The sequence below is a fragment of the Lepidochelys kempii genome, chromosome 9 (assembly GCF_965140265.1).
Source record: "Lepidochelys kempii isolate rLepKem1 chromosome 9, rLepKem1.hap2, whole genome shotgun sequence".
In the NCBI taxonomy this organism is placed as follows: Eukaryota; Metazoa; Chordata; order Testudines; family Cheloniidae; genus Lepidochelys; species Lepidochelys kempii.
The window spans coordinates 79,584,592-79,598,829 of record NC_133264.1 but is presented as its reverse complement, the minus strand read 5'-3'; the positions used below and the strand labels follow the sequence as shown (position 1 = coordinate 79,598,829).

The 14,238-nt window shown below is 44.5% G+C and overlaps 1 protein-coding gene across 2 annotated transcripts in view; it reads left to right on the top strand.

The window, feature by feature from the left end:
- Nucleotides 1-13,536, top strand: part of HEPH (hephaestin) — a 34,016-nt gene extending 20,480 nt beyond the window's left edge. For both annotated transcript variants that reach the window (XM_073361003.1, XM_073361002.1), the window contains exons 14-21: nucleotides 548-687; nucleotides 1,482-1,613; nucleotides 3,374-3,480; nucleotides 4,669-4,888; nucleotides 6,091-6,230; nucleotides 6,641-6,803; nucleotides 8,403-8,435; nucleotides 12,412-13,536. In XM_073361003.1, the coding sequence (XP_073217104.1) occupies nucleotides 548-687; nucleotides 1,482-1,613; nucleotides 3,374-3,480; nucleotides 4,669-4,888; nucleotides 6,091-6,230; nucleotides 6,641-6,803; nucleotides 8,403-8,435; nucleotides 12,412-12,656 (1,180 nt within the window). In that variant the 3' untranslated portion in view covers nucleotides 12,657-13,536. The remainder of the gene's footprint in view (nucleotides 1-547; nucleotides 688-1,481; nucleotides 1,614-3,373; nucleotides 3,481-4,668; nucleotides 4,889-6,090; nucleotides 6,231-6,640; nucleotides 6,804-8,402; nucleotides 8,436-12,411) is intronic.
- The last annotated feature ends 702 nt before the right edge of the window (nucleotides 13,537-14,238 follow it).

Sequence of the window (14,238 nt, the reverse complement as noted above, 5' to 3'; positions counted from 1 at the left end):
TGATTGGACGGATACTGGCTGCCCACACCATGGTACTGAAGACGGCCCTCATTGGTGTTTGGGGGGCAATTGTCCCCTTTAATCCAAATGTTGGGAGTGTTTTTCCTCCCTGTATGCTGCAGCTCCTTGCATATCTGTATGTGAGAGGGAAATTCCATCTCCGTGCCCCATTTGTATTACTGGCCACCCACTGGCGCCAGCTGAGGTGGTGGTTTTTTGATACAGACATCTGTCCACTGCCAAATAGACTGATCTTCCCCTAACACCCTTCAAGCCAGTGAGCAGCCATCCCTCATAAGGGAGTGAGGTAACTTTGATCACTATCATCCCAAGACAGATTCCAATGGGTGGCTTGGAAGTGTGTGGCTCTGTATCCTCTTATCAACTCCCAGAGCCATTCAGCTCCCTCAGCTGATGTCATATGAAACTGGAGACTCTTCAGAGAGGAAACTGGTTCAGTTAATGAACCCTCTCCCCACAGAGAAGTGCTGTTTCTTTAATGCAAACACAGCAGTGTTAACGTAACACAGCACTCTGCATTTCTTAGCTATGGCAACCAATTTCTCAGCAATGAGAACGGACTCCTGGGCTCCAAGTACAAAAAGGCAATTTACAGGGAATACACTGATGGAACATTCAGAATACCCAAGAACAGGACCAGCGATGAGGAGCATTTAGGGATATTGGGTAAGCAATTATTTGAGTGGTGCATCTTTCCCTCAGACAGGGCTGAGACTTAGTCCTGAAGAATGAATCAAGGAACTGGGACTTGGGAGAGCTGAGTTTGACTCTGCCTCTGTCTGGCTGTGGCCAGGTCAGTTCTCACATCTGTTCCCCCTCATCTGTATAATAGGGATAAACCCTACCTTTGTAAAGCACTTGGAGAGTTATGGATGGAAATCGCCAAGTGTGAAAGAAACCCCTCTGTGTAGAATCATTAAAGAAAGAACCAGGCACCGTGAAGCAGAGGAGCAGGCTGTGGATTCTTATGAGACTCTAAGGAGGCAACAGCTCCAGTGCCTCACTCCAGGATATTTCAGTACAGCACAAGCAACGTGAGGCAGCACATCCAATCTAAAAGAGCAGGTGACGGCTGTGAGCCGTCACTGTGTCAGGCCATTTCACATTGTCAGGTCTGGTTAAACCAGACCATTGAGGATTGTAGTTGGAGGATGATGATGATATATCATTTGCATTATGGTAGCACTCAGAGATCAGAGCTGGGTCCCGCTGTGCTGGGTGCTGTGCTCATAACAAGACACGTTCCCTGCCCTGAAGCGTTAACAATCAGAGTTTTCAGGATCTTCCTGAATGTGGGTTTAACTCTGATTCTTTACTTTGGGGAATAGAGGAGGGATACGGTGATGTAGAATTCACCTCCCACTCTCACGTTAAAGTGTTTTCAATAAATGAGAGACAGAAATAGTCTCTTTTGGCCATTGATGGGAGCTGCACTCACAATATGATCTTCCTGTCTCAAGGTCCTTTTATCTGGGCAGAAGTTGGAGATGTCCTCAACATTGTGTTTAAGAACAATGCTACACAACCCTACTCCATTCATGCACATGGGGTACTGGAAAGGAATGATGGACAGGTGGAAGCTGCAAAGCCTGGTGAGTCAGTAATCAGCTATTAGTTGGGGTAACTTCTGTTTCCACAGGCAATGGCGACTCAACCCATTAAAAAGGCCCAGCTAGGAGGGTAGAAGTTATTCTGGTGTGTTTGTTTTAATGTGATAAGTAATTGGAGCTGACAAGGAACCAGACTTTCATGTGCAATTTGTTTTTGTTGTTCATCTAATGGGCTGGCTTGGCAGCCCTGGACGATAACATCCTCTCTTTATCCACAGAAGGCACACAGCCTGGGTAGAGGCAGTGCAAATTCCCTCCCATAGGTTACTCACCACCAGCACACCCCTACCCTGGAGGGTTCACCTCTAGAAATGAGAGGGACTGTGCACCCTGGGCACTATTAGCATCAGTTAGGATCCTCTGGAGAAGGCCTGAGTGGTCCAGGGTGTGCCTGATTATTAGGCCCCACTAGGGCTAGAAAGCAAATGAGCTAATTAGCACATGAACAGGCAAGCAAGGGCTATTTCTCTGCAAGGGCAGGGAAATCACTGGAAGGTCTTCAGGAGCTCTCTTTGCCATTGCAGGGTTCCCTCCATCACCCAGACTGCCAAATCCCTACACCATCCATCAAAATGGATACAGGCAAATCTCAGACAAGCCCCCTGTTGTAACTGGGCAGCATGCTACACTCCCACCTTGTCCACAAACACAGACTGCTCTGAGACTCTCTTGCTTGTAAACACCACCATGTCTCTGCTCTTTTGAACTGTATCCAACCTTCTAATCCCTTCTCCAGAATAGTAGGGGTGGGGGCAGGGAAAGTAAGGCTGCTCTGCTCTGCAAATGCCCTTTGTCAGTCTGACCTTGCCTTCTGTTTCTCTTCCTCTCTTTCTGCTTTCTTAAGCTCTTTTTAAACCACTTGTCTGTTAATAGGCTAATTAGCTCATTAGCTTCCTAACCCCAGTGTGGCCTAATAATCAGGCACACCCCTGACCAATCAGGCCTTTGCTGGGAACCAAAGTGGTGCTAATAGTGACTGGAGTGCTGGCTCTCCATCTCTCAGCACTCTGTCACTGGGATGTTTAGTGTCCAGAGCTTAGTCAGTGCTTGGCCATGAGACTGCCAATGAGGGGACCAACTAGTGACATTTGGCAGTGATAGTGTTTTTTTACAATGTGGACAACTATCTGCTAGGAACTTCTGAGACCACCAACTCCATTTCCCTGCACAGCCCTCACTCAAGGTAACAACTTTTGGTCTCTGCCACCGCAGGCTTGACTGGAGCTGGCATTTCATAGGCTCTGTATCCGGACTACGCAGCCCCTACAAGCCATCCAGACTCTCAATCAGCTTCTATTTTTAAAACTGTGTATAATATATAACAAAAAGTTGAATCTGAATGAGAGTGGCAGGCACCTCTGTGAATATACTTCAACGTTTCCAAAGGTCACCCCAAGTCTCCCAGGAAGTGAGCCAGAATTTCCCTGGAGAGCTCTAGTCCTGGTTGATGCAGGTAGAGATGAGGTGATTTTCCACAAGTTGGAGTTCAGATCCTTTTCCACTCCCCATCCCCATCACGCCACCTCCTTTGTTTGTAAGAGGAGGAAAGAGTCTCTAGTCTCTTGTACACAACCAGGGAAAGAATCTGCAATGCCTATGAGACTGCCATAATATCACTCTTTGGGGCAGGCACCATGTTTTTGTTCTGTGTCTGTATAGCGCATGGGGGTCCCGGCCCAGGGCTGGGGCTGCTGTAGTACAAATAGCAACTACGACTACTGTCACTCCTTTTCATCTCTCAGGTGACATTGTAACTTACCGCTGGGACGTTCCTGAAAGATCCGGTCCAGGACCAAATGATTCTGTCTGCGTTTCTTGGGTTTACTACTCTATGGTGGATCCTGTAAAGGTAAAAGGTGGTTGGAATCTTAGAATAAAACAAGTTAGAGATGAAAAAGCCTCAGAGATCATTTAGACAGTCTCCTAGGAAACAGTCTGGGATTGTTCCCTGTAGGATATATTTTAGAGTTTGGTCCAGTTTAGAATGCAGTGTCCCATGTGATAGAGCTTTCACCATTTCCCTTAAGGAGACAATTCGACAGGTGGATAGATTTCATTGTTGGGAGGTTTATCCTTGATATTAAGCGTAAATTCTCCCTTTCTTAATATAGTCCCTCATAAAATAATTCCTCCCGCTCCTTGGCGTTAACACGCTTCAAATATTTATACGGTGTTATCACATGCCCCCACCCCATTAGTTATGGCTTTGCCTAGCTAGACAGCTCAGAGCTAAATTTGGAAAGGTAGAAATCATCCAGAATTAGTCAATCTAGATAATTCAGAGAGCATTCAACATTTATAGCATTTTATGGTGTATGGATTTATTTAACAAAGAAAAAGCAAAGCCCCCTAAACTTCAAAATACTTTAATTAACTGAGAATCCTCCCTGTACAGTATCTCATTTAGCCACAGAAACCATTTGTGTTTTATCTCCAAACCCAGGTCTTTGTGCAGTCAGTACATTAAATGGAAAATATGTTATTATTTCGCTAATATATGTCTGTTGATTTGCATACTATAAAGCACCTATCCTTGGCTCTGTTTGGGGGTCCAAGGAGCCCTCCCCTGGCATCATCTGGCATCATCTGTGCAGGGGTCAGCTGCAGTTTCACATTTTGCTATTTCCTACCCACTCCAGCCCCCAGGACAAATAACGGGGCAGGGAGGAGGTAAGGCCATTCTGCACTGCCACATAGAGCTGGCCAGCTATGGAGCAGATGCATGTACCTCTTAAGGGGTGGCTTAATGTCCCCATGTACTGTCAGTAGGAGAGTCACAGCTCCACATTGCACCCAATGCACAGCAGTAATTAACTGTTAACATCTGGCCCTGCACTTGTACTTTCTGTTAACTATTTCCAATAGACCGTATTTCACACACAGGACTGATTATTCAGTATCTTGCAATGTATTTTATGGAGAGTACTGCAGGGAGCAGCAAGCCAGGGTGCTGAATGATAGCAGAACTGTGTGCAGGAGGGATGGGAGGAAAATCCCCATCTCTGAACACCTCAGACTTTCTTCTCTTTCCTATTAGGATTTGTACAGTGGCCTGATAGGCCCCCTAAAGGTCTGCCGTAAAGGGGCGCTGGGCTCTGATGGGAGGAGGAAGGGCATCAACAGGGAGTTTGCACTCCTCTTCCTGGTTTTCGATGAAAATCAGTCCTGGTACCTGGAGGAAAATGTGAAAACGTATGCACATGGGAATCAGAGCAAAATGCAGGATGAAGAATTTGTGGAAAGCAACAAAATGCATGGTGCGTGGCCTTCACTTCACATATTTTACTGGGTCCCATTCAGAGCTGCCCTTGCCATTTGCATGGGCCTAATCGACAAAGGTGCAGAGATAGGGAAAGTCAGTTCTCGACCTGCATCTCCTTCTGGCCCCACTACCAGAATTAGAAATCCAGCCGGGAGCCATTTCCTTTTGGATGTGTAGGTGTTATTTAGATTGCTAACTGTGTACGGTACATTGTACATTGGCTGACAGATGTTAAGGGCCTGATTCCTGCTGAGTGCTTCCTTTAGCTTTAGTGGTGCTCAGCACCACACAGAATCAGGCCATGTGTTGCTGTTATTACTGTGGCATTTATAAGGCCCCAGTCACAGATGTATGTAGGTGACAGCTAATCATTACTATTGTCCAAGCAAAAGAGCCAGAACAGAAAAGTACAGGTGCCAGAAGTTCCTGGCCTCAGAACATGTCTATCTCCAGCATGTACCCTCTCCCATCACCCTCAGTGGAGATTTCCCTATGTGCTGCCTTGCTTTATTAAGCTGTTCTTTCATTGGTTTGGATGCTTATTTCCTTTGCAGACAAAGGTGCTGCTCTCATTATTGCTGTGCTAATTGTGAAATGAAATCCCACCGAATAGCAGTTTACAAATGACCAGCACCTGAGAGTAATGTACGACAACATATAATATGCTGGAATTTGCCTGTTGACGGGGACCTGTAATGTTTCCGCTGCTCAGTAAGTGCATGAGCAGTGGATTTTAAAAATGTGTAAGTGCAGTTAGGCTACAAAGACTATATTTACATGTCCTGATCTTCAAAAGCACCCAGCTGCTCCTGCTGACTTCAGCTCTTAGAGATGGAGTTTTCTTCAGTAGTAAAAGCAGACGAGCAGGAAGGAGGAGGGTTCTGAGATTTCACCAAGCTACATCACTGACATAGTGTTCCCTTGGGACAAGTCATTTTACCTTTTTATGACTCAGTCAACCCAGCTGAAAAGCAGGTGCAGTAGCTGAGTTGGGAGGAGACTGACAAAACGTCAGGAAATCATGTTGTGTGGGAATCTCACAACAGAAGAGAAATGTCTGATTTACTTGACCCTAGTTGAGCTTTGAAAGGTTTAACCTGCCTTGAGGGAAAGTGTTTTTGTACTGACATGTTGTGAGGTCCTTATCATCCACATAACAGGCATTTCTGCTTTCTCAACATGTTGTCTACCTCACAGCCATCAATGGGAAGCTCTACGCAAACTTGCATGGATTGACCATGCACCAAGGAGACTGGGTTAACTGGTACCTGCTGGGAATGGGCCAGGAGATCGATGTGCATACAGTCCATTTTCATGCCGAGACCTTCACATACAGGGTGAGAATCTCCTGCTGATTGCAGAGACCAGCAGCAAGGGAAGGCTGGGGCTGGGATACCATTACATTCATTTGACCCCTTAACTAACTTCATGCAGTTGGATGTGTTTGCAGCACTGTCATGTAACCAGCAAGAGTAGATGATTTTACATGCCCAAAGCAGACCCAGGGGATCCCAGTATTGTGTTGATTTCTCTATCGAACCAATCTCAAGATTAGCCTTTAGCAGATTACACTCCTTTTCCAGTTTCCTGGGGTTGCTTTTTGTAACCTTTTGTTACAACTCTTATGAACTACTGTAGTATCACCAAGGTTTCCAGGCCGAGGGATCCTGCCCCCCAGATCTAGACCAGAGTTCTTTAAAGATACATGAACCATTCCATGCTAACATCTCCTTTCCCCTTTTGACAGAATGGCAGGAGTTACAGGGCAGATGTTGTGGATCTGTTCCCTGGGACCTTCATAATGGTGGAGATGGTGGTTGGGAATCCTGGGACGTGGTTGCTTCATTGCCATGTGTCAGATCATATTCATGGTGGCATGGAGACACTCTACAGAGTCTTACCCAGACCAGGTAGGGAGAGAGCAGCAGCCATCTCTATGCAGTCATCTTCATAAATAACTTAAGTGTACTTCCAGACAATGATAATGCTTAGCACTTATAGTGCTTCAAAGTGCTCTACACACACAGTAATTAACTAACTAACTAAAGTATTATTAACTTAAGCTGCTCCTTGTTAACACCATATAAACAGTATTTGGGGCTAATAAACACATTGGACCCAGAGTTTACATGGCCCTAGATATTATTATTAGGTTTATGTTGTTGTCTATCCTGGAAGCACTGTACAGTGATCCTCCAGCTATTGTTATTAGTAGAAGTGCTAGCTACATTACAGATGCACACTGAAAGTGTTCTGATCTAATCACAAAACATTAGAAGCTATTTTGTGATGAACGGTGCTTAAGGGCATCTTGTCATGCGCTTGCCTTCTACAATCAAAGGATTATGTACCCCACTGGAGTCTCTGGAGCCCTATTTGGCTAGCCCTGGTGCCTGAAATGAACAGAGACTTGGGAGTGCAAAGGTGCTCCCCTGGATGGACGGTAGGTAGGAAGGAAGGAAGGAAATAAATCAATCAATTAATCTAGCAAGTGCTGAAAAATACTCACCATGTTTTAATAAAGTCAGGGTCTGAGCTGGAACCCAGGAAACGGCGTGAAGTAGTATGTGACATTCACCACACAGACATAATACTAAAAATAATTAGGAAACAGATTTTTAGAGGCAGATTTTGCAAGGACATTCTGCTTGGCCTCTTTTCCTTTGGAGGAACAATTTTATGCCCGCCATGATCTGTGGATATACAATTACATCTGTAACAATGGCTTCCATTTTTAAAGTAGTACTTATCCCTTCACAAAACACAAGAATCAAAGATCACCCAACAAAGTTAAAAGACAGCAGGTTTAACACAAGTACTTCTTCACACAGTACACAGTCAACCTGTGGAACTTGTTGCTGGGGATGTTGTGAAAGCCCAAAGTATAACTGGGTTCAGAAAAGAATTATATAAGTTTATGAAGAATAGATCCATCAGTGCTCTTAGGCAAGATGGCCAGGGATATCAGACCTTGCTTTGAGTGTCCCTAAGTCTCTGACTGCCATATGTTGGGGCTGGACAACAGGGGGTGGATCACTCAATAATTGCCTTGTTCTGTTTATTCATTCTGAATCATCTGGCATTGACCACTGTTGGAAGACAGGATACTGGGCTAGATGGACCATTAGCCTGACCCAGTATGGCCGTTCTTATGTTCTTATTATTAATATTTGTTCTTGTTATCTAAGTTCTTGCTCTAACTGTCCAACTGGTTTCCACTCTCTTCTACTAGCCTTGTGCCGTAGGGGTCAGAAGTAGCATCACTGATTAGCGTGCATGGCATTCTACAGGCATTTACAACAGAGTATATAGAGGAGCTAACTTTTTCAAAAGCACCTAATTGACTTAGGAAACTAACTCTCTTTGAAAATCATTGAGACTTTAGTCACTAGGTGCTTTTGAAAATTGTACCCAGGATAGATAACAATAGCCTTGCCATATAGTCTACACTGATTGCTTTTTTCCTATGCAGCATAACAATTTATCACTAATTTTTTATTCTCTTTCAGAGCCAGTGCCCATAACCTTAGAGACAAAAGGAGGTATGATTTGCATTACACTGCTGAAACAGTCTCTTGCATTGTGTGTTGATACTGGTTGAACTTACCCTACAGACAGAAGATTTGGATTAGGTTGTGGTTGGATCTGTGTGTGGGGCAGGGAGGCAGGGGACAAGAAACCATATCTCACCCCATTTCCATGTGCCTCTGGGCTGGGGTGTATCCACATTCCAGTCTCTGTGTTCCCCAAGTATAAATATGGGGGGAGTTGTGTTAGTGTGAGGTATGACTATAAAGAACGTGAATGGTAGGGGGTGGGCTCTGCCTGCGTGTGTGTTTCATCAGTAGAATTGCCCCTCCTCCATAACCTCTCTATCCTCCACATGTCTGTGCTTAGTTAAGACACAATCCAGCAGGTAAAAGTGACCTGCAAAAGAAAGGGCTTGTACCCTTTTTGCTTCTTTATGACCACTTAAAAAGAAGGCTTGAAAGATTTCTTTGTTTTTTAAAAAGGGTGTTTTTGCTGTTCTGTTATACATTAGAACTTCTTACTTTATCTATCCGGTAGACTGTGTGGCAACTTGAGAGCTAGTGAAATTGTACACTCACAAGAGTGAACAGACAGAGTAAGCAAGGGGAGAGGAGTTCAGTCGGATTGTCTAAACCTCCTTGGGTTTCTTTTGTTTGTTTTCAGTAACACCTAATTAACTCAAATGACAAATTAACAGCTTGGAGAAAAATTGCCTTTGTTAAAGATTCAGCACCCTCTCCCTTAAGTCAAGGTGTAAAAACTCACAACACACATGCTCTTAAACCCGTGTCTCCAGCAATCCAGGGGATAAGAGACTTGACATTTCGCAAGTAAAACCCAAACAGAAAAACACAAACATCCCTTCAGGTGGTCTTTAACTATCATAAAGACGCAAGGAGGGCAGAAGCCCAATGCTCTGCAGTCCACCTTTGATTACCAGGTGTTTAGAGTATATTCTAAATGGAGATTTTTGACTCACCTGAATCATATTGCTGGAGCATCTGAGTTTGTCTCTTGTGTTTGGGAAGGTATTGGTTTATAATATCTCCAAATACATCTGCTCTATGCAGTTATTAGATTGAATTGCCTTTCACTTCAGAAAGGGTCAGCTCCTCTTCTTGCCTACTCTGTCCTGTGGTTTCACAGGCCTCTCCACCAGAGGCATATAATAACTTCCAGCTGGAAGTTACTATTTTGTAGCTCTTGCATTGTGTAAGATGCTCTTGTACTAGGAAGGTGTGAATTATCTTGGCTGTGCTGCCCAGTGCTTGAAATGACAAAGGAGAAGAGTGAGATGATTTAAAAAAATCAGAGGTGCTTTAGCACCTGTTTTCATTTTTGCTTTGCATTTTCTGTACATCAGGACTAGTAACAAGGTGGCGTTTTCAGAATCTCACCATGTGTGCTCCTCCCCCACCAATGAACCCGTTTGATTTACAGAATCACAGATCAATCATACAGTTGGAAAGGGCATTTCAAGCCCTCAGGTCTCATATACTTTAAGGCCAGAAAGGACCATCACGATAATCTAGTCTGACCTCCTGGACATCACAGGTCACAAAATCTTGCCCACCCACTCCTGTAATACACCTATAACCTGTGGCTGAGTTATGGAAGTCTTCAAATCATGATTTGAAGACTTCAAGTTACACAGAATCCACTGTTAAATTAGTTTAAACCTGCAATTGACCCAGGCCCCATGCTGCAGAGGAAGGCGAAAAACTACCAGGGTCTCTGCCACTCTTATTTGGGGGAAAATTCCTTCCCAACCCCAAATGTGGTGACCAGTTAGACCTGAGCATGTGGGCAAGACCCACCAGCCAGACACCTGGGAAAGAATTCTCTGCAGTAACTCAGCGCCCTCCCCAGCTAGTGTCCCATCACCAGCCTTTGGGGATATTTGCTGCTAGCAGTTGCAAATCGGTTTACACACCATTCTAGGCTGTCCCATCATACCATCCCCTCCATAAAATTATCAAGTGCAGTCTTGAAGCCAGTTAGGTTTTTTACCCCAACTGCTCCCCTTGGAAGGCTGTTCCAGAACTTCACTCTTCTGATAGTTAGAAATCGTCATCTAATTCCAAGCCTAAACTTCTTGATGGCCAGTTTATATCCATTTGTTCTTGGGTCCACATTGGTGCTGAACTTAAATAACTCCTCTCCCTTCCTGGTGTTTATTCCTCTATGTTTTATAGAGAACAATCATCTCCCCTCAGCCTTCCTTTGGTTAGGCTAAAAAAAAGGTCAAATTCATGCCTAGCAGAGTGCTGCCCTCAATGAGGTTGTACCTCAGATAAATTTGCCTCTGAGGCCAACCCACTGAACAGAGAACAGAAGGATCATAGACTCATAGAATATCAGGGTTGGAAGGGACCTCAGAAGTTCATCTAGTCCAACCCCCTACTCAAAGCAGGACCAATCCCCAATTTTTGCCCCTGATCCCAAATGGCCCCCTCAAGGATTGAACTCACAACCCTGGGTTTAGCAGGCCAATGCTCAAACCACTGAGCTATCCCTCCCCCCCTCTCCCACTACATTGTATTTATCATGTACTTATTCATCTGCACAGGGATTTCAAGCTTTCAACCAGTATAAAGATAGGAAGTTGGGGTGAGGATAACTTCCCTTGCTCCATCAACCAAACCCAACAGCTTTTGCAGACGCATTTGTAACAGTCTCACTCTTCTTATAAATGACCACAAGAGCCCTCTAACTGAGGGACACCGTCAATGTCAAACATGAGCTTTATTTCCCCATTAAATGTACAGCATGTATTTTCTTGTCCATTTCTTCCAAAAAGGAGCCTAAACATCCACCATCACAATTTTTAACATTAGCTCAGGGAATTTAATTGTTTTCTGAAGTGATTCAATAGAACTAATAGGGGAAAGAAGTATTTAAAGGTTCAGAATCATCTTATGTATGAGCTTCTTTTAAAATGGTCTGCCACAGGGAGTTCATTGAAAATTGACTTTGGGCTGCTCTCTCCCTTCCCTTTTCATACTGTATCAGAATTACCACATCCAAAATATATGGGCCAGATCTGTAGCTGGCATGAATGGACAGAGGAGCTCCATTGTCTTCAGAGGCAATTTAGACCAGCTGAGGATCTGGACCTATATTTCCAACTTCTCCCTCTTGTCCCCACCATCATTTCAGAGCTATCAATTTACAAAGCATATTTTCCTTGCTCAAAATGAGCCCTAAGAAGAAGAGAAATAGAAAACCTGCCAGGAGTTATAGGAGTAAGCAGTTAATTTTATACCAGTCTCAAGCAGTTACATGTTAATCAACCCCCGTGGTCTACAGTTGTTCTTCATGCAATTAGCCAAGCAAGTCTTGCTTCTCAAAAGCTTTTCACGTCCTTGCAGAACAAAAGCAGCAACAGCAATATTGGGAAGCATAAGATATTTAATGGCTCACCATGGTCATTTAGCTGCCAGGGGCCAGTGACTTGGAACAGCAGCAAAAATGATGCAGGATGAGTCTCGTGTACCCCAGTGATACCAGCCCGAGCGGTGGGATTAGTGAGCTGACAGCAGCAATAGCTGTGAAATGTTTTCTAATGCTTACTGCATAGTGACCAAGGGACAGAACACCTGGGTTTTATTCCCATCTTTGCTACTGACTTGCTGTGTGACCTTGGGCAAGTAACTTTTCCTCTTTGTGCCTCAGTTTCCTTATTTGTAAAAAGGGGGATAATGATACTTGCTAATAGGGATGTGTGAGTTTTAATGAGTGAATGTTTGTGAAGTACTTTGAGATCCCTGGATGGAAGGGGTTACAGAAGGGCAAATTGTTGCTCACTCTGCGAATTCCTTCACAACTTGAAGGATGAGGGACCTGTGGGATTGAGCAACAATTGATAGGCCCCTCCCATATATTTGAATCTCTCCTTCCCCTCTACTCCCTTTTCTCCGTGTTTCTCAGATGCCTTAAATCACTTCCCCCCGCCAATAGTCACCTTCTCCTTTTGTTTGCTCTCAGAGACCTCTCCTGAGGATGAGGACGAGTCCCATAAGGTCGTTGTGTTTGGAGCTAAGATGGCTCAGGAGCAAGTGGAGATCACAGTCATCGTTCTGACTGTTACAGGGATTGTGCTGTTCCTCGTTGCCAGCTTCCTGCTGGGCATAATCATCCACCTCGAGAGGCAAAGGAGGTTAAGACGCAACAGGAGGTCCATACTGGATGACGGGTTCAAACTCATGTCTAAAAACAATCAAGTAATTTAGGAGCTGTGGAAGGTCTTTTATCCACAAGCACGGATCACAACCCACTGCATAAAGCCAAGCAAGGAGCCCTGGAGCTCAGCTCCCTCCATAAACACCTCAGTGCTTTGTCAACAAAAATTCCTCCCATAAGCGTTCCTCAAGGCCCTTTCAGCTAGGTGAAGAGAAGCAGTGGGAGTGAGAAGGATCTCCAAGTGCTTTCCTTTTCCCAAAGGGGGAGAAGCAATTATGGAGATGGTTTTCTGACAGCAAATTCTCTCTCCACTGAAGCAGCTTCACTTGGTCGAGTCTTCTCTTTCTAATGAAGGAGAGAATGAGGAGACAAGAGCTCTCAGGCTGAGTTCTATCTCTGCCCAGCTACCAGAGTTGGGCTGGACATTGTCTCCCTACATGACTATGAACCAGGACCTTGCACTGAACCCAAGTAATCTGAGGAAAAAGATAATCATTGGTGCTTGTGAATACACAGGAGAAAGCACTTCATTTAGATCTGATTTCTCTGCTTTTTATGAGAAGCTGGAAGAACACATACAGTGCACTGTGTCACAGTGTCTAAGGAAATCCATCAAGAACATAACAGTAGCTGTGGTTCAGTCTTCAGCACTGCTGACACATCACAGCGCATATGCATGCTACAGGGAACACATCTGAGTATCAGGCTTTTAAGGGTTTGCTATAAGTGGTTGGGGGTGGAGCTTTTACAGATGCTGCAAAATGGCTTGACAGTTCCCTGCATTAAAACTCTGTGAATCTGTAAGTGTATATTGAGGTGCAATATTCAAGTGTTTGTACAGTTCCTAGTAGAGTGGGGAGCTGATATGCTGCGAAGCTTTGTGATTTATTTTCATGTCCATTGATGCTCTCTCTTTCCACTCTTCATATCAAAATACATGTTGTTTTATTTAAGCTACCCTAGCATTTTTGACTGTTTCAGAGTTATCGCTGTGAGCCAGGCTGGGGGAAAGGCCAGTATGCTCTGAGGAGAAGCCGCAGGAGCATACTTAAAGTGGGATTTATATTTTAGCTCAACTGGGGTTGTCAGACAAAGACACGGATCAGGTATCTCATCGTGTGCCATGAAGTTGTATTGAAGCACAAGTGAAGCCTAAATACCATGAAGGGAGAGACAGGTTTTCACATGCTAAAGTGCCAGTAGCAGAGTTTGTTGAGAACATCAATGCAAGTTTATCCTTCATGCTCCCTACGGTTAATGAGGTTTGAGACTGCCTGGGCCTTGAGATTAAGGGAACTCCTGAAGCAAAGAAGGTGGCAGTTGCAAGTAAAGTGGGCAGGATTTACCTTGCCTCCTGTACATCTCACTCATAAACTACATGGAGTCAATGGTATTAGAGATGGAAAGGGCCCTCTAGGTCAGTGAATCCCTTTCCATGCACATGGAGAGTTTTCTGTACTGGACATTGTGCTATTATCACAACTCTGGTTTCTGTGGGTTGAGGGGTGGGTAATAAAGTACTAGGCTGATAGCCTGGAAGATTCAAGCCTCTGTTCAGACACAGGAGAAATACAACCTGGTTGCTGGCATGGCAAATTTCCCCCACATGCTGCCATCCACCTTTCTCCCTCA